Below are 20,918 nucleotides of genomic sequence, written 5' to 3' on the forward strand. Positions count from 1 at the left end.
AGAATCTCTTGTTAAGAGGGACTCTTAAGAAGACAGATTTTGTATTTTCCAAGTGTATGTAAGAGAAAGTGGCTCCTAGGGAGACAAGAACTTCTTGGAGACCCTTAATTAATAGTATTTTGGCATCCGTAGCACTTCCCTTTCCTTTTAGCAATTTGATGCCAAGAATTTCTCATTCCAATAGTGTCCAATAAATCCTAGAAAATAAATTCCAGGGACTGTTGGAGGTATCTTTGCATACTTGATGACTAAAGCAGCTAAAACCTTTTCTTCAGTTTGTGCAATAGCTTTTCCTTTTGAAATGTACAGGTTTAACCCCTGAAACAAAGTGACTGACTCTCCTTTCAGCAGCCAGAACATCTTGAACCAGTACAGAACTATATCGGCACTGTGCTGGAGTTAAATGTTGGGTATTTCAGTGCCAGATGATGTATGAAGTCCCCCATGAGGTTGGACTCATTCTGCTTATGGTTTTGTAAACAGAAAACATTCTATTCCGTTCCCTAGACTAAAAGGGCAGAGAGAATTGTAATCACTTTCTCTGGGGCAGTGAGCAGGTCAATGGGAAGGTGAAGACAGGGTTTGGGGCTCTGCACTCCTACTCTGTGTCCCTTTGGATTGATCCTGCTGCCATGCACCAGCTTTGGCTTTGTATGGAGGTTAGTGGAGATCAGTAAGCTGTGTTTGACTCCAGGAAGAGTGGGCAGAGAGGTGCCTAGGGCTTCCATAGGATTCTTTCAATATGTGACTCATACCCAGAAACCACATTCACTGTACAGATACCCTGAATATTTGAGATCTCTGAGATAAATGTAATCCCCTTTAAAAATCTATTTCACAAGCTATCTCAACCAATTTCTCTACACCTGCAAAATACCTGATTAACATATATGAAGACTCCATTTAAATATTTGGACTTAATAGCACTGAAAAATAAGGTCTCCATTAGAGGCACAGATTGGATGTCTTCTTACCTCACTTTCCCATAAGTCAGCAGTAATTCTTTGATGCCAGTAGAATTACACAATTATAGCACTATTGTGAGGCACATCAGACGTAACAGAGAAACACCCTATCAAATGTGTCCCATCATTTCAGGGTGAAAAGGACACGAGTTTGTTCTGTTCCTACAGTGATTCATTACCACGTTCAAAAATACAAAACAAAAAAGAAAGCTATCATTTATTCCTTAAATTCCCATTACACAGTTTCTTTTGAGTCTTAGAACATTAAAGAGAATGAATACTTGTTATCTCCATTAGGAAGATTATGTATATAGGTGATTATGGGTTTCTTTTAGTTTTAAAACAACAGAATAACAAATTAAGAGCTCGTGGTTTTGATTTGCAGATTGAGAGAGTGAAGATCCTATAGAGGTGAAGTACAAAAAACTAGGTATTTACCATTTAGCAGAAAACATTTAAATCACAGAAGGTTTCCCCATAGAAAATCCCAGATAGATGTAGATCTGGACATTTCTTGTTATTGCTTGAACACGGGACTCTATGTTGACTGTCACGTTAACTGGATTGGAAATTAAAAGTTACTTTGTGTTTTTCTTGGTGTTCTTTTCCTTTCCCTGACTTCAGTATTGTTCTTGTAAATAGTTCTGGACACAAAAATGTTGCCTTCTGTGGGTTGTTCTTTTTGCATGTGTGTTCTAACCACACCATGACTGCGGTACGATCAAACACAAGAAAGCAATCACTGCTCAGTGGAAAGACTGGGCTAAGTGAACCATGGCAAGCTCCCTACGTTCCCCAGCAGTGGGGTGACCAGCTCTGCCTTCAAGAAACCTCTTCATTAATAACCTCTATATTGCTCCCCTCAAATAGGCAGCCATGTTCTTAATGAAAAACTTCTCACATTTTTTCTGCTATTTTCATCCTTCCCTTACCCAGAGCAGTCTGAGAACAATCTTTAATTGTTTAATGTGCTACATTTCATGTAAGTTTTCTCTTTTCTTTTGCAGGCTCTGAGCAGCAGTCTGTATAAGAGTGCATCTCCTTATGGCTCCCTTAACAACATAGTGGATGGGTTAAGCTCCCTCACTGAGCATTTTTCTGACCTATCCCTTTCTTCAGAAGCCAGAAAACCCAGCAAGAGGCCACCTCCTAACTACCTGTGCCACCTCTGCTTTAACAAGGGACACTACATCAAAGACTGCCCACAGGTAAGCAATATACAATATTCTGGAAAAACCCTCATGAAAATTTTCAATGTTCATTCATTTAGTAACACAGAATTTGACTGAAATAGTTCTTTAGAGTAGCACTGAAAAAATATCTTGACAAAATGCCAAGCTAGCCTTGTGTTCCTTTAATCCATTCTTTATCACAATGCCGATGGAAAAAAAATTGCTATTTCATTCGCCAGATAAGCATTACAAAGATACTCTTCAAGGCACATGAGTAAGTAGATTTTGGAAACTTAAAAAGTGGCTAATATGTATCTTTCTGTCACAAAGATTGTGTAAACTACATTTTTAAGCAGCACACCCTATAGTCAGTTTAGCAATGGCACTTAATAAAAAATATAACAAGTTACATATGCTAAAGGAAAAGAAATTGTTACACTGGATGGGAACTTTGAATTAGCTTTGCAGTAACACAAGCTCCAAGTTTATCTAGTGCAAAATGTCTGCTCTGATAGAAGTGGTTTGCTATACTTGGCAAGATGTGATGGTCTTGGACTCCAAGAACTTTTTTGTAGTGGCAAAGCTGGCAATATTTATTTCCATAGAAAAGCGGCATAAACCTGCGTGCACTAAAAGCACTTACCGATCTGCAGTTTTTTTCCTGAGGATCCAAGCCACAATGTGCAAGGTTTCTCCATCCTCTCAAGTTTCAGCTGGATGTAGTTGTGTTTCTGGCTTAAACTTCCACAACTCCAATAATATTCTATGTAGAGTCCCAAGGAAATTCAAGCTCTGCCAATATTCTAGAAATAAAAATGTGGACATCACTGTTATCTACTTTACTGTGGTTTTAACCTCCTACCCTCTTAATGTGTGACTTTCAGCAGAATTAATCTGCGTAGAATTAACCACAGTTTGTGGCAGTCGGGGATGTCAGACTTATAAGCCAAAACACAGTCAGAAAAGCATTTGCCAGCTGAACAAGGTCAGTGTGAAATCAAGTCTAATGTCAGATGAGCTTTAACTGAGTGTATTCCAACAGCTGCTATGCATGGGCTAAGCTGTTTTCTTCATGGAATTTAGCTGTATATCTTTCATTAGTTCTAATGAAAGCTGTGGAATTAAACTACATTTGCAGACCTGGGCGCGGCATTTGAAAATATTTTTACTTCATATCTTTTTAATATACATTGAGTAAGGCAGTTCTCTTGAAGAAAACATGAAATTTTCCTTGAGAAAGATTAAGCTCAAAAATACTCCAGTTTGTATACCTCTGTGTTTAATGCACTTAGTTTAGCATGCTACAGTAAAATACTGAGACAGGACCATGTAACAGCATACATTACTTAGCAAGGGGATTAAAACTACAACTCCTGGGTGTGCTTGGCAATGACAATGCTGAGCTGGGGGAGATGACCGTGCCCTGCGGTGTAGGAAGTCAAATATATGCAATGGGTCCTGTGATGACTAATTCATGCAAGCTGCAGCTCGCACTGATGGTCTCAAGTGGGCATGTCAGAGTTGGAGGAGAAATGCATTATTTGTTTTGCAGGTAGGAAGATTAATTTATTTAAATTGCACATCCTGTGTATTTTTTCCCATGTATTAAGTTTATACTAGCAATATCTTCAACTTCTCTGTGAACAAGGTAATGAAAATACTTTCTAAAGAGAATAGCCCATGGCTGGCCAATAAGCAAGTAATGACTGGAGGACATTGTAGCTACAGTTACAGGCAGCCATATCGTCCAGCGCCTTTCGTAAACTGATCCAGTTTTAGTTGGAAAGTACTTCAGTATTTTGCCCTCACTGCTGCTCTAGTTGGAAGGTGCTCCAGAACCTCACTGTAATAATTAGAAATCTTTCAATTTCCAGGATAAATGTAATTCGTGGCCACTGTATAGTCATCTGTTCTCTTGCCAACAGTGTCCTTCCCCGAAATAGCTCATCTCCCTGCCTGGTGTTTATCTCAGGATGTATTAATAGACTGCAACCATATCCTCTCTCAGCATGCGTTCTGTAGGGCTAGTTGAGCCAGACTTTCTCAGTCCCCTCACAAAAGGTAGTCACCCTCTCTGTTCCCCAGTGCTCATGGCTGTCCTTGTGTGCTTTCCATCATCTTGAACATGTGCGACTACAAACACATAAAGCACCCCAGATCAGACCTCATTGGTGCCCTGTGTTGTTTAGGCACCTACCTGTTTCTACAAATCAAAGTTAAATTTCAAGTCCTACTTAAGGAGCAGGTGATATGAAAATAGTTCTTTCTGGAGATTTCTAACACAAGCAAGTGCTAGTCAGCAGTGAAATGTGTTCTTGAACAAGAGCAGACAAATTTTCACAGGAACTTAAGCACTTGCCTTATTTTCTCTACATTTGAGAACAGATCAACTGGGGATGACCTGGTGTGCATGAGTTACATTCAAAACTCTGAAAACATTGTGCACAAGAATGGAGTACTGACAGCAGGGTCAGACCTTTATTAGAAAGACCCAATTTGCTACCACTCCTTTTGATGATAATTGATTTATTTATTTGAACATTACATACACTACTTCATCACTTAGATTTCAAAGCTAAGTTTTACTAATGCTGTCAAAAATAAAAGTTGTTTTGCAAATTCTACAGAAAAAAAGCAAAGTAGTTTTGCATATTTTAAGTACTTGGGTTTGGAAAGAGACAAGAGAAACTAATCTGATTTGGACAAAATGCATATCAATAAATCATTTTTTTTTTAATGTGATTGCCTAAGAAGAAACAGATTTTGAAAGGGGTGTTTTACAGAGTTTTTCCTGCATAACAAAGAAATTGTGTAACAACTTTGAGACTTTATATCCTCCCTTAAATCTGCTTGTTATGAACATTGTAAAGATGTGTTATTTCTCAGTTACTGTAAGAGTTGATAGTGTACCGTACTGATGGAAATACATGTATTGATTCTATCTTAAGTGATGATCATCTTCGAGGAGGCTAAATAATTATAATTGAAAAAAAGGCCAGCTTTAGGACTTAAGTACCTCGGGTATCTGTACTTTGTCTGATATCCTGTTCAAAATAATCTGTTTGGAAACTGAAATGGGATTTAACAAACTTCTGTTTTTCTTGTTTTGTTTTGTTTTTTAGAAAAATGTAGATGCAGAAATTCACAGAAGACATTTAAAAAAGTCACATTGTTTCTTTTCACCTATTATCAATGTAGTCTATATATTTTAATTCTATAAAATATGAACAGTGGGTTCTTTTTGTTCTGTGCATGGCCTCTACAAAATGAATCTTGCTCCTTTACAGTGTAATGTTTTGGTGATTACCACTTTTATGTGATGTTGCCACTCTACACTCAGTCCTAGAATCACAGAATCACATATTAGATAGGGATCTTTGTGTGGGATCTAACCCACACAAAGTACAGCATAAGGGGGTAGATGCAGTATATCGGACATGTGTGAATAAAAGTCCTAGTTCAGGTTCTAAGAAGTCAGTGAATGATTGAACTTTCAGCATTATTCAAAATTTTCTTTTGGAAGGAAAGATGTGGACACAGATCCTAGACCTCATTTACTGTCTATGTCATTCCCCTTGTTAATCTGGGAGGTAATGGTTTGTCCTGGAAGTGTCCAAGCCCAGAGCTCCAGCACAGCATCACTGTACTCAAAGTTTCCAAAGTGCTTTACTGCGTGCTTCTGCCAAGCACAAGTTCCATCTGCTGGTCTCTCTGTCCTAACCACGTTCAAGCACTGTCAAATCCTATTGTGAAAATATACGCAGACCTAGTCACTTAAAAATACATGACTCCAGCCACCTTGTACAGAATGCTCGCTGAGGAGGCTGTTGGGTACCCCCTGCTAGTGCCAAGCTCTCTGAAAACTGTTTAGTCCAGTCCCTGGGAGATACAAAACTGTTGCAGAGTGTATTTCCAAATTTTGTGCTATACTGATAGAGGATAATGTATGTGCCTACTCATAGAAATACAGACATACTACCACAGGTATATATGTGATAAGATGCAACATTAGTCTCATTTTGGACTGCGTTTTTAGCTTTGTGAATGAAATGTATGGTGTGATCCATATTAATGAGGCCAACAATGGGAGTCTTTCCTTTGGCAACAGTGATCTTTGAAGCAGATCCTGCCAAACTAAAGTACCTTGAGAATACGTATTCAAGTCAACGGGAGTAGTAGGTAATTACTGTGGCTGCCTGAGTTTGCATAGATTTGCTTTTGTGGTTTCATGCAGGATGTGGAAGAAATCAGCGTCAAGCTGAGCTTAGTCCTTTTTTCCCTGTCCACAGCTCGGTCTGCCAGATCATGCTGCCCTGAAGCTGTCCCTCCCTGTAGTCAGATATAGCGGGTCTCTGGCAGCAGAGCTAGCTCAGCAGGCAGCTATTTGGCTGCATGATTGCAGCAACTCTCAAGCCTGAAGCAGTCATTTCATTTGTCTTGTGCCTTATGGTTGTGAAAGGCTCTCAAGTGTCCTCAAAATTCAAGGAGTCCACAGCTGTGCTTTCTCCAGGTACCAAAGGCTGGCTGTGATGGCAATGATGAATAAACTGCCATCGTTACAAAAACAAACATTTAACCCTTCTGGTTTTTCGCTTAGAGGTCTTAATAAAAATATATATTTATAGTGGAAAATGATGTTTCAGAAAGCTCTGAAGTAAAGGAAGATCATAGACTGAAAAAGTCTTTAAAATTCACTCTGAAAACAATATAGTTATAATTTCTACATTTTACAGTAGTCTTTTGGTTATCTAGTGATGGCCTCCAAATAAACAAGTCTTTTCTTCAGTGAACTGAGAGAAATATCGGTATTCTTATTCAGTTACAGGATGAGCCCTACAGTCTCGTAGGAATCTGAACCCCCATATGGCTCAGCTTTGCAGGTTTCACTGTAGTTTTTGATCAGAATATACTCACTGGCAATTGATACCGTGCTGTACAGATCTTGCTCGTTTATGCTTCAGTTCTGTGGGCTGGGAGAGTTAGTACAAGCCTGACAGTGAATCCCTGATTTGGATAAAAAGACATTCGAATCACTAAAACCAGTATCCCTCTTACAGAGGTTAAGATGATAATATGGGATATATAATAAAAGAAAACACCAGGTAAATTAATCTCTGGTACAGGAGCACTGCTTTTAATAAGGCCAATACAGACAGAAAACCTTGTTGATAGTCTGTACTGTAATTGTTTTCAAACTGCACGTGGCACTCAGAAGACAAATCTATTCATATCCAGACCCTTAATTCTCTATTTTAAGAATACACACTAACACATTAACCCCTTTTATATAGTGCATATTTCTTCACCTGAATCTCTAAGAAATTGTACTTCTTAGGTATTCATTTTACAAACACCTATGCACATACTAAGCTTCCACATCATGACATACTGGAACAATTTGAGGCTCTCCTTCTGCTTGTTTATACACAACATACTACTTTCATTTATTCATATTTTTCCACTCAGAACTTGGATAAAATTGTTTTAGATGATTTGAACTTGGCTAAGTTTTTTGGTTTTGTTTTGCTTTTTGTTTTTGCTATATGCAGTCACTTTGAAAACTCTAGGTTTTCAAATACAATACAGAATTTATTGCAGGTTATTTTTTCTTTCTTTCTTTCTTTTTTTTTTTCATATGTTTGAACTTAGCCCTGCCAAGTTTCTCAGAGTTTGTGAGATAAGATGAATACATTTTTCTCAGATCTTTTCTGTTTTTACTGTGAGCACTTGCAGAAATCTTGTAACAAAAGTCTGGTGAGCTGTAATTTTGTAACATCCATTTTACCTCTGGAAATCTAAGGTGCTTTAAAAGTCTGAAACATCAAAAGATACTCATCGCTCTCTATTTTGGAAATTCTGCAAAATCAGCTCATGTCACGCCTTTAAACCGTTTATGAGAGGGGCGAGCAACTCGGCCAGCTGTATGTTGAGAAGAGGGAATCCCACCAGCCCTGCTTTAGAGCATGCACCCAAAGCACTCCTGAAACCATGGCTGCAACGTGTGGCATTTACGTCCTGTTGTTTGATAAACTGAGTGTTTCGAAAGAAGATACCAAACCCTAACATACCAGAATAAGAGCAATTAGATAGTGAAAAAGAAAACAGAAATATCTAGTGAACTGTGTCTGTTCCCCTTTCCTGTTTAGCACACTGCTTGATAATTGCATTCCCCAAAGTCTGGAAGAGCAGCCAAAACCAAACTCTTCCTTATGTACCATCACTAAGCCATTATTACTGTGGTTCAGTCCTTATTACTGGTACAAGTTCAAGCTTTTCTGCTGTGGGAAATGCAATGTAAACAGATGTGCTAAAGGCAAATACTGTTAGAGAGCATGTGTGCTTGGTCTTTGCAGTGACCTTCGGGTGGCCTCTCGGGTCCCGTGCAATTGCTGTCAACGAGGTGGCTGTGGGATTGGTACTGGAAGACCTGCCTCACAACTGGACTGCATTTCGCTGTGTTCCAACTTCTTATTTGCTTTTGTATCTCGTTTGCATACTCGCTATCTGGATAAGCTTGAGGGGGGTGACCGCTGACAGCAAGGTGGACTTCAGGAGATGAATGCTGTTTAAATGTAGACCCTCACAGATATCTGGCATTTCAACTGAAGAGGGTTTCAGCACTGATAAAGCCTCATCAGGGTCCAGGTTCAGCACAGTCATTCAGGGAAGAGTAGAGATGAAGGACATTAACTTCAGGTCTCTGAAACATGACTTCTGATTAAAGGCTGCAGAACCAATGTTGTTTGTCCCGTCCCAAAAGACATAATAAATTGCAAATATGCTTAAAACCTTCCATAAAGGGCACAGTTTGTTTTCCAGACCCACAGCTAATGAGTCCTGAGCACTGGGCTTGAATTTGGCTGTTTCTAATTGGGAGGCACTGGAAGGCATTGAAATAGAGTGCTTGGGGAGGCTCTTGATGATTGGAAAACTTTTGGAATACTATGGATAAACAGACATCAGAATTTTCACATGTGATCCTGTCCTGAGACAAGTGAAAGAACCTCCCAGAGAATCTCCCAGCCTTATTTTGCTATTATTGCATATCTGCATATTAATAACACAGCTAATTACATTGAACATGCATAATTTAATTAAAAACTGTGCACAACAGATCAGATCCAAGTCCTGGGCAAGTCACCGGGAGGCTTTTATCAACTTCTTTGAAGTAGACTGAACATAGCTATTACACTGGTTTAAATCTGAACTCTGTTTACTAACAATTTGGTATTTGCTTAGCTTGCAGTAAAACTCATGATAAACCATAATTAAGTGCTTAGCTTGGAAACAATTACTATGAGCATTCCTCTCGAGAGGGAAAGTAACGTCTGGTTTCCAGCTCTCCGCAAGCTGATTTGGAGATAAGGTAGAGCGAGGACTACCAGGTCAAAACCTCACTTGTTTATAAACTCCTCATTTGCACTGATAAGCAAGTAGTAATGGAACATGAGGTGAATCATGTTTTCTCACTTCATAAGAGTATTTTGGTTTAGTGTGAAATACAGGTTGTGGAATTTCCATCCATACTTGGAAGTTTTCAAGATCTGACTGGACAAAGCCCTAGAAAACCTGACCTGAACTCAGTGTTAGTCCTGCTTGGAGCAGGAGGTTGGATTTGGTGACCTCCCAAGGTCCCTTCCACACTTAATGATTCTGTGAGTCTATTTTATGATAATTAAACAACTTTTCAGGTTGTGCTATAAGAGATCATTGATTGTTCTTCGAGATATATCTCCAGCTCTAACATTTACCACAATCCTTCCTCTCTGCGCTTTTACATAAAGTACTTTTGCACAAAATACAATAATGCTAAAATGTAAAAGTTGAAGCAAACAGGCATTTCTTATAACAACAAATATATATCTATAAATACATACATATATATTTATAGAAGACCTCACAGAGTATACTGAGCCAGCTGGCTTATTTACAATCAGCAATCCTGGTGCTACAAAGGGAGACCTGAGGAGGAAGTTTTTTTTGGAAGGCATTGCATGTATTGGAGAACAAAGCATTTGATCTTGTCAGTGATGCTGGGGTTCATGGGCTTGCTTTGCATTTAGTCTGTAAAGAGGCTGTCCCTTTAGAGTAGCTCTCGTCACTGTGCTCTCGCACAAGGAGCACGTTTTGACAGAGCTGCCATTTGCTGCCTGCACAGTAAAAGTTGCATGTTTTAGCCTTAAATTAATGGCAATTTAGTGCAGATGCTATTAAAACTGCAGGTTTCTTGTTACAGCAGTACCACTCAGTAGACACTTGTGAAAGGACAGTCAGTGTTTGTAACTGTTAAAACACCAAACCCAAAGACTTTGAGGACCTATCAATCTAATCATGCTAATTTTCTTGCAAATTCAAGTGAGAGCAGAAACTGTATTTCTTTTGAATTAGATTTTTTTCCACATAAGGCCACTCCTAGTGCTTTCAGTATTATAAAAAAGTATTTGTTCCCTAAAATTAATGCCATTAAGCAGTCACTTGCATAATATTTTTTCCTGTTTATATTCTGCAAGTGTTAGCTCTGACTCCACTCTACGTCCAGAAAGTCAGTGTATTTATGTAGTACGGATGTGTAATATGAGTCTCAGAAACCTAATGTTTTCCCCAACTGCCCAACTGAAAAGAGCTGAGAACAGAACTTCAGACCACAGGCACAAGTCCTGCTTCAATTCCTATTCTGTTTCTCTGCATCACCTCACCAATGCCAAATATCTTCAACTCTCGCATTTATTTTTTAATAGCAAAATACACCTCGCAGTAAATTAATAGTCAAATTTGCTGATAAACTTACCATAAACTTGTTTCCTTTGCATCTTACATTTTATACCAGAAATTGTCTGACATGTCACTAAGACGAGACTGTTATTTAAGGAGACATTTCCAAAGTTTGCAGAAAACTGTTTCTTTCCTTAAAAAAGAAGCCTTTTCTTTCAAATTTCCTTTACAGCTCAGAAAAGCTAAAATGTTCCTATAGCAATTAGACAAAATGGAGAATAAGCCTTTCATGTCAGGGCCTAGTCAGTGCCAAATTATTAGCTAAGGCAATAAAGCCCATGGACAGGCACATAAGTTGAAATATTTGGAGATTTTAGCAGTAAGAGCAGACGTTTTGGAAGTGACATAATCTTGATTACTAGTTCAGCCTCAGATTTTAGCCTGATTTTCCACAAGACACTCACTACTCTCTGTTTCTATCTCATTTTTCGGCTGTACAGAAATGTGCATGGGGTAGAGCAGAACCTTTGGAGATGCGTGTTACCGAGTCCTGAAAACAACTCCTTTTTCTTTCTGCAGAGAAAGAGCACGTTTCAACTAAACTTTAGATGTGGTATTGAGCTTTAATTTTGGACATGAGTTCAGTGTAATTTCCCAGGCCCAAGCATTTCACATACAAAATACTGGTTTTGAATCCATCTCTAATTTTAACCCATGTCACAGGTGTACAGCTGTAGATAAAACTCTGCAACAGCCCAGGCAAATCAATAGTTCCACCTGGATGAGCACACCCACACCACCTGCAGCCCGAGCACATGCTCCCCAACACTGCCCATGGGGTCTTTCATGGGTCAGGAAGGGGACCATCACAGTAGCAAGTGAGAGCAGAGAGAATGTTATTCTTACCCCTAATGCCTGATTGCAGAAGTGAGAAAATGAGAGAAGGAAGAGCAAAAAGTGGCAGTGAGAAAGCCTCATTTCAAAGAAATCGTGGGGTAAAAATGTCTATTTATTTATTTATTTATTTTCCCCCAGAAGGTCAAAGGAGATAAAGGAGATTCATTATTAAAGGAAAAAAGAATGCATTGGTTTAAACAGCTTTTAAAAATAAAAAATATTACTAATTCCAGGCCTGCATTTTTTATTGCTCAATACAAATCAGGAGTCTGCTACTTATGACAGATTTCTCTAAGTCTTGGTTTAGTAGGTCTAATAAACTAGACTAAATGACGAGAGGCTAAAACTGTGCTGTTGTCGTGATCATTCTTATCCAGAACAACAAGAAGCCTGTCCTGTAATGCCAGGTGTGCCTGGGCTTGGTTCTCTTGAACCCTTTACATGAGGACAAGCCACCACCATGGTCACACTTCGGGGTTTTCTGCTGCGCTTGCCACTGTCAGTGTTTACACCAAACACGGAAAAGTGGAGAATTAAGTCCAGTATTTTTCAGGTTTCCCTGAAAACTGTTACTCGCCGTGTAAAATTATGGCTTCATTTCTGTCCTGAGGTGGTTACACACCTGTGATAGGCAAGTTTGCATCCACCTGCATTTCACCTGTAACAGGAATGTAACTTTCTCAGGACAGGAGACAGCCATATCTCTGATGTAGCCTGGGGTGCTGGTATTCAAATGAAACTAACTGCTCTGATTTTAGAACGTGGTGGTCATTTTTGCATTACTGACCAAATGTTTCCATCCATTTTCTGCAAATACAAGAACATTACACAGCTGTACCTTGAGTGATACCATTGTCCTGCCTAAGTATAGCAGCTGTACGTGCACATCAGATGTGTAGGTTGAGGTCCCCCTCTTTAGAGGGGACAGATGCCAATTTTAACAATACATGAAGTACTAATTCTGCCTTTTCTCCATTTTGTAATTTTGATTCCTTATCCTAGGCTCATTTGAAGTTCTACAACATGACCAAAAGCTTTTTGTCTGTCCCTCTTTCCCTGTGCAAGGCAGCCACAAATACTACTTTAATCTACCCCCACTTCGTGCCAGCAGCCAGCAGGGCTGTGGCTGGGTGCCACAGCACTCAGCCTGAGCTCCCTGTGCCTCGGAGAGATGGATGCTGTATGCTTGCAGCCATCAGTCTTAGCAAAAAAAGATCTAACAACCATCCAGAGGCTGTTGGCACAGCACAGCACCACATACAGGACTGACAGACAGCTGCTGCTTACATTACTATTTCTATTATTCAGTAAAGAGAGCTATGGTAATTAATAACACCCTGACTTTTAGGACAACACTCCTGTTGCTGCATGTTAAACTTTTAAAAAATATATAAACAAAATAAAAAACCCTCCCTCTTGCTGCTATCAGTTACAGTGGTCTCCTGAGCAGCAAGTCTTACCTGGTTGGTATGTTGTAAATTATTTCCTTGCATACTGTACTGACTCTATTTAAATAGAAGACAGGAGACTCTCTCTCATAAGCTCACAAACCTGAAAAGTAATGCTGTTCATGTGAAACTATTGGAAAAGATTCTTTTTTTTAAAATAATGTTGACATATACAAGTAAACAAGTTAATGTTCTTCTCCATCGGTGCTTGAGACATTAATGCATCCAGCATTAGCGTAAGTGGGTACAGCTGATAAGGGCTGTGCTGCTTACACTGAGCTCACCACATGACTCATGGTTTGTGTTTGTTTGCAAACTTGGAGAGGGGAATGGGGCATTTTTATTTTTATTTTTTTGTTAGCATTAACACAATTTTAACTCTCATCTGCTTTCTTCTGAGCTTCCATTCCTGATTCAGCACGCATGAGTCTGCTAATGAAATCCAGATGTCAGACAAAAAAACAATAAGCTCTCCCACCCATCTGGTGGATCAGGTTTCTCAGAGATTGGGAAAAAAAGAATCAGGAGAGATTCCTAGAATGGCTGAAACTTTAGATTTCAGCGTGTTTTCAGAGACCAGACGGCAGCAGGGGGGTGGGCACAGCTTGGAGGTAAAACTGATCACAAATCAAGATTCTTGGTGGAAAAGTTGAGAAGAAGTTGAGTGATTATCCGTTACCCTGAGCCCTAACCCGACCTAGTATGTCCCAAATTCAGCACTGCTACTGAAAAATTACATTGAGCATCACAAATGGCAATTCTGAGTCAGAAATAAAAAAGCAATGTGAAGTAAATTACTGAATTGTTTGCTTCCTTGGCTGTGCTGTTTCAGGGTCCCAGTCCATCCAGAGACTCAATAAACCTGCAAGGAGAATGGTAACATTTTCCCCTGGTTTTCTTTGGAGGATTATCTGCAGCATCTCACAGCTGTAACTCTGGGCTTCCTCTCTGAAGCTTGACCCTAGTTGTAGGCTGAGCTGCACACAAGGTGCCCGAGCCCTTTCCAAGACCAAGAATTCCCCAGGGACGATTCTTTCCACAGCCCCCTCAGTCTCTTTGGCAGCCTCTTTCCAGCCCAAAGGCTTTCTCCATAACCCCTACCCTGACCACAAAGCTTTTGACTGCGCAGTCCAGTCCTTCCCCAGACTAAGAATTCCTCACAGGAATTTTGTTTTGCAGCCCTCGGTCTCCTTTGCCAGCTCATTTCCCAACAGCCGTAGCCCTGGGTCATTGTCTTTCAACACGAACCCTAACGCTTGGCAGAGCCACGGTGCAGGAGCCCCACAGCATACAGAGACCCAGTATGCCGTAAAGGTGAATTCCTACAATTAGTCTTCTGGCACTTCAGAAGATCATATGTAGCCCCCCTACAACTCTATCTTCACATCTTTGTCTCTCTCTGTTTTATGTTTCTGGAATATAATGTAATCCTTACAATTACTACACTTTAGGCCTCAGAAGAAATTTCTGTACCATGAGTCTTGGGCTAAGGAGCCACTTGGAAAAAGAAATTTTCTTCATTTTTAGGGGAACTGCTTAATGAAAATAAATTTTTACTTAAGCTTTTTATGTGACTAAGTCAAAGGAATGTTTCCAGTAGTTTTCAGACAAGTGAATAATTGAAAAAAGCATTGTCCTTTGTGCTTTCAATAACATCAGAGCATATTAAGGTATGCTTTGACTCCAAGGTGTGTTCCCATAGGCACAGGTTGTGAGACATTGTGGGTTTTCCTCATTTCCATTGTATTTGATTTAAAACAAGCCCCAAGTTGCTTTTATGCTACTTTTGCCTTTATGTTTCAACAGCAGCACTCCTCTAGATTGGCAAGATAGAGAGGAAGGTTGCTCTACTGCTACAGAAGTTCTGTCCTTCACAGGCCCTTCCCATACCTGTGGATGGAGGATTTATGGCCATGAAGCAAAAGCTCCCTCTCAGTCACTCAAGTCAGTTCTGTGCCCATTCCCTATAATTTAGCATCTGAGCTTTCTCAAGGCATGTGTCTGTGGTTTGCATTTTTAGTCTCTTCCCAGGGTCAGTCTTGTGTGTGTAATGTAGCATTTCTGTTTAGTAACTGTCTCCCCTAACATGGGAAAAATGAGGTCAGATATGCCTTCTCCCATTCGAAGTGCAAGGTACGTTGCTGCTGAGCTTCAGCTCCTGTGAGAGCAAGTAACACTGTCTCAGTTCAGCTTGCAACCCAGGAAAGCTCAGTTCTGCTCACTAACGAATGCTGCTCTGCTGGTAGCAATCTCCTTTGTGCCAGAAAGCAGAGCAGTCAACAGAAGGGACCTTCTCGTAGCACTTGCACCTCTCTCAGAGCTCTGGGCAAGCGCTGCCTCTGCTCCGGACCAGTTGGTCCCAGCTAATTCTGATCCAGAAGTCATGTAACCATAGGTAGTGAAAAGACATAATGCAGCATTCTGCAGATAAGGGGTTTTCAAGCTTCACATCTCTGAATGTTGTACTGCTTTGCTTGGAGGGCAGTGGCAAAGGCCCATAGCTATATCCAGTATGACAGAGATAAATCTTCTGACCATCAGGAGATGGCAGAATTACTCATGGACGTACTCAGCAAGAGCATCGGTTTAGCATCAGCACAAACTCTGGGAGGTGTCTGCTGTCAGACTGAACAGAGCTATTGAATGTTTGTGCCTCCTGCAAAGGGAACCACTCTGCAGCTACAGGCACTTCGAAGTACTAGATCAGTAGATCACAGACTACGTATTCAGCCAAGGTTATCGAGCCGCTCATTATTCACGAGCAGGTCTTATCTGAACACTGGTTCCCATTGGTGATTATTTGCGATGATGGATGTTGGGTGATTAGAGCTGGATGCAGTCTGTAGAGTTTGCCTTAGAGCCTGTGTTGTTGTAGCAGTTCATCTGGTGGTGGTATGCAGAGATTCAATAGGACTAGTGTGCAAAGATAGCACAGTGGGGACTAGTGGCAGAGCTGTAATGATCACTGCTCTTTCTGGGGGCAGGCTGAGTGACCCTTTCCACGAAGGATGCAAACCACCTCAATGCAATCCCTTGGATCTTACCCATCTTCCTCAGGACGAAGAGCAGTATCTTATGAAAGCATCGTTGTTCATAAACACTTCTTATCATGTCTTTTCTTTTTACCTCATAGCCTTCTCTCCTACAAGTCCTAATACATTTGATGGCTGACAAGGGCCAAAAGCAGAAGCTAGTTGAGATAGGAGCAGGGAAGTGTGAGAAGTGAGAAGACAGCTGTTGCCTGAAGACTGCCAGCTGTTGGAACATAATTGGAGAGGTCAGTGTACAGCATCACCTTAAGTTTATTTAAATAGGGACCTATATCTATGGTGAAGACCTACTGTTTTCAGTAGGAGCTGGAGTCATACATAAGCAACTTTGGATGGTGAGCCTTTAGAAACAGGGTATTGTCTTGTTCCTGCAGAATTACTGGAGCATGCACAAACGGTCTGACCCTGCTGACCCCACGTTCTGCACTGTGTCATACCTTCTCTTTATCTCACCTCCATTCTTGAGATTCTTCCCCAGTCAATTCCTCTCCTTATCCAGCTGCTACTGTTAAATCCCTCATTCCTTTTCCAGAGTATCAAAGATCAGGATTTTGACCCATTCAGTCTCCTTTCCAAGGTGTTTTCCACTGATGTAGAATAATTAAGGCTGAAGAAGAGATATTTAGCACACTGAAGCTGACATAATGGGGAACGGAGAGCACAGCTCTTGTATTTCTTGTATACAGTTCCCAGAGACACAAACCTTATCTAGCTTTCTAACCTCAACGTTTTTTTTGCTATACTTTTCTCTTTTAATCTCCAGAGGCTGCATTTCATTCATCACTGCAAGCCACTCTAGAAAGCATATCCTTTATCTGCTTAGTATATCTAGCAAGCTAAGACACAGTGGCTTCATCTCTGGATGTTTTTAGCACACTTTGGATGGGTATATTACAATAAGGTACATAACCAAAGTGCAGTGAGCCCCAATAGTTAAATGATAGATTCCAAAAAACAAACAAAAAAGAAAACACCACCCAACAACTTGAAGTTCTTGAAAAAGCCTACAGTACTTTTTAGTTGGACTCCATAAATCAGACTGTAAACCAGCAGTTGAATATCCAGCAGTAAATTTTCACTGTCTCCTTATAACACTGATGTATTCCATACTGCTTCTTAGAAATCTGACTCCTTCTCATGACAGTTCTAGGTAGGATGCGTAACTGAGTTTGGACACTGTAAGTACCACCACACTGTACATCTCCAGAAGAGAAAGCTCCTTGGAATTGGTTTTTCTTTTAAGCCCTCCCTGACTTTTCTGTTGGGGTAGTCTACGTGAACCAATGAGATAAACATCCCACAGGCTACAGAGCTGGTGGTCCTTCTCACTTAGCTGAGCCTTTTCATAGAGAATTAGGACTGCATGCAAACAGCATGCAATTTCCAGCTCCAAAGGAGCTACTATAATACATGTCCTGTGAGATAGAAAATAAGATATATAATCATGACACAGATGATCAGGAGGAAAACAGCTTTTTCTTTCAAATACTGAGTTCTCTCTACAGAAAAAGCCCACAGGTCAAGTCAATGAATCAGTAGTATTTCACCCAAGTAGTTGATACAGAAATTTCTCTTAAGGCACTCACTACATTTTAGATGCTGCAGACAATGAACCTCTGAATACATTGGATTACAACATGAGGAAATAATGATCTAGAGTGAAAACAGGTAAAATTTTGACTTCAAATTCTACTTTCTCTGTCCCAATTGAATGGGAAAGAGGGGAAATAAAGATAAATTAAAAACCCAAACTCCATTTTAAGTCGTAATACCTGCACTAGCTTTGCTCTTTATGTCAACTTTTTCACAGAGAATGTGCTTTGCACTGCAGTATTTTTCATTGCAGGCAGTTTGCAATGATTTGCAAACTCAACCAGCGACAGGACTAGGAGCTGCAAAATCTTCCCTCTTCTCTGTCACTATCAGTTTTTGCGTTACCACCTCTCCTAAATTTTCAGCACTGTTTTCTGTGTTGGAACTTATATTTGAAGGCACTCAAGCTTAAAAGGGTCATTGCTCACAGACACGTGAGCTTGCTTCTGTTCAAGTCTGTGGGGATGCATCTATTTGATGATGTGATTGGATGATGTGGCCTACAATATCTGTTTGCGTAACAAACAGGAAAACCCAGGTAATACTAGTTGCTGAGAATTTCAGCTAGCGTGGCACTCCGACTTTATTTAGCTGTTGTGTTTATGGGATGGAAACAACTTGAATTGTGCAATGGATACATTAATCTTGAGTCAGAAATGGCAAGACAATTCTCTAAACCATGCATTGTACTTTGTATTTTTCTTCATGTTTCCACATAAAACAAGTATTTCTCGTTCTAAATGATGCCCCCTCGCTAGAAAGCTATCTGTTCCTTTCAGATTCAAAGCTAGAGATACAAATGTTGACCATCTACATCCCAGTCAACACCGAGAACTGCAGGTTGGATACCAACAGTGCTATAGAGCCAGCCTGTGACTGATGTGCTATCTATTTCCAGTATTTTACTGCTTGGTTTGGTCCTTGGAAGCAGTAAAACTATCTGCTTGTTTCTCCAAAGCTGACCAAATTGCTCTGAGAACTGAATTAGAAAACATTTTGTATCTCTCTGATTTCACATTCAGCTGTGCTAGAACATAGTTGTGTGCAACCAATCCAATCATTCAGGTCATTGCATCAGTTACCCAACCTCTTCCTTATTTGCCACACCTCAAAAATTCTGTCTCCTCCAGACTTTATTAGTCCTTATTTTGTCTTTGGTCCTTTTTTGGCAACAACTTCATGTAATATTATCAAACTGAAACAAAAGAGAGCTGTTGCTTCAGCATCCACATTTTGAAAATGGTGAATTTTCATTTGTAGATTCAGCTCACCCCTAAACTAGCTTTGACAAGCACCCCATTACAACCAGTTCAAGTATGGGGCTGATTCAGGGAATAGTGAATTTGGGAGACTGAATGACTCACACTGACAGATACTAGGTACTAAAAGTTACCTCATACTAGTCATCATTGTAAGTAAGAATCAAAGCTGTTCTAGTAGTTTTCAAAATATAAAAACCTTTCTAATGTCTGAATGTATAATTTAGTCACATTTTTTTTAAAAAATGTATTAGCATAGTTAAAATTCTGCTTAAGTTCCCTTGCTGCATAGTAATGTTATAGAATCGTAAACAGTTAATGTCTTAAGTGTTTAACCGTGAGGACTAATAAATAGAAAAACAAAGGCAACCTCTGAAAAAAAAAAAAACAGACGAAAGAAACACTTCGAAGTTACATTTGACAGAACACCGTTACACTTACATTTGACAGATTTTAAAGCATTTACAAAAATAGCAAAAAATAAAAAAGCTAATTTAGACTTGAAAAAAGACAGCTTCTCTTTTATCAAACGAGTGAAAAAATAGAAATATTATTTTTGAACATTTCTTTTAAATTCAAATTATTTTGAAGAAAAACTATTTCACTGGCTTTCACTGGTCCTGAAACTTTTTCTTACTTCATGTTCAAGTCAACCTCCCAACCTTCCTTTTTTTTTCCACATGGCAAAACATTGTTTTAGAGTTTATATATATTTTTCCATGTGTCTGTTTCTCACAATCTTTCCTGTTTAGAGGACACACTCCAATTCCATAGTCATTAACAGTTAGGAACAACTTCAACAGAAAGGTTCAGCATGCACCTGTGGATTATTTTTCTCTAGAGCGTCACACAGCCTCAAGATGGAAGCCCACTTAGGAGAAATTCCTGTCTCGAGATGCTAGTCAGTGTCAGTACATTTCCCCCACCCACCTCTTGTAGATGGTCATTCACCTTTAGGGTCTGTTACAAGATCACATCCTTTCCATCAGTTTCAACAAAAGAAGAGCGATCAGTGTGCTCCTGCCCAGGTACCTGGTTGAGTTCCTTCCATCTTTTTGGAAAGAACATAGGGTATGTTAACATTTCACTAAACACATGGTTAACTGTTTTTCTGTACTGCATCTTAGTGGTATGTAACAAACGTAGCAGTGCCATGCAGAGGATGCTGGCTGAAGAAGAATGATCAAAGAGGACATTTGTTACAAGACAGCAATATTCTCATTTGCCTTAAAATTCTGTTTCTCATCAGAAACTGGACCTCCTGCATTTTACCACAGTACAACAGCATTTGCCAGATACATCATGCAAATAGATGAAATAGATGGGTACAACAAACAACTTCCTCTTGTAAAATTTTATGTTCCTATCCAATTCTTCTTGTCTACAAAAAATACCATGAAAGTAGTATTTTTTTCCTTAGATATTATCCTGAGACCAAATGGATCAAGACATGCTCAGTTTGTGGTGTACTGATAGCAGTGTGACGTGACGTGTGCATGAGCAATTGACTGATCTTTTGCTTCCTGGGAGGAGCAGCTGTGGTAGTGCTTCTCTGTGAACAAGAAGATGGAGGAGAGAGAAGAGCAAAAAGAATCAAAAGTAAGTACCTTCCCTGCTTGGAGAAGATACCCACATATCTGTAGTGAAGCAGTCTGAAATAGCTCAGTAGCTTGCTGGAGAGGAGGTGGGAGCAGGTTCTGCTGTAAGCCCCTGCCAGGGAACCTTTGCAAAGTTGCTCTGACAACTTTCACTTTTGGTTCTAAATGGCTTTATGAGCCATTTTTCTAAAACACACCCACCCTGCGTTCCTCCTAGTGAACAA

At 39.8% G+C, this 20,918-nt stretch overlaps 1 protein-coding gene across 1 annotated transcript in view; it reads left to right on the plus strand.

Moving 5' to 3' along the window:
• Nucleotides 1-20,918, plus strand: part of ZCCHC24 (zinc finger CCHC-type containing 24) — a 106,950-nt gene that overhangs the window by 15,937 nt on the left and 70,095 nt on the right. Inside the window, exon 2 of the mRNA XM_035562024.2 lies at nt 1,973-2,173. Coding sequence (XP_035417917.1) covers nt 1,973-2,173 — 201 coding nt within the window. The remainder of the gene's footprint in view (nt 1-1,972; nt 2,174-20,918) is intronic.

The sequence above is a fragment of the Cygnus atratus genome, chromosome 7 (assembly GCF_013377495.2).
Source record: "Cygnus atratus isolate AKBS03 ecotype Queensland, Australia chromosome 7, CAtr_DNAZoo_HiC_assembly, whole genome shotgun sequence".
NCBI lineage: Eukaryota > Metazoa > Chordata > Aves > Anseriformes > Anatidae > Cygnus > Cygnus atratus.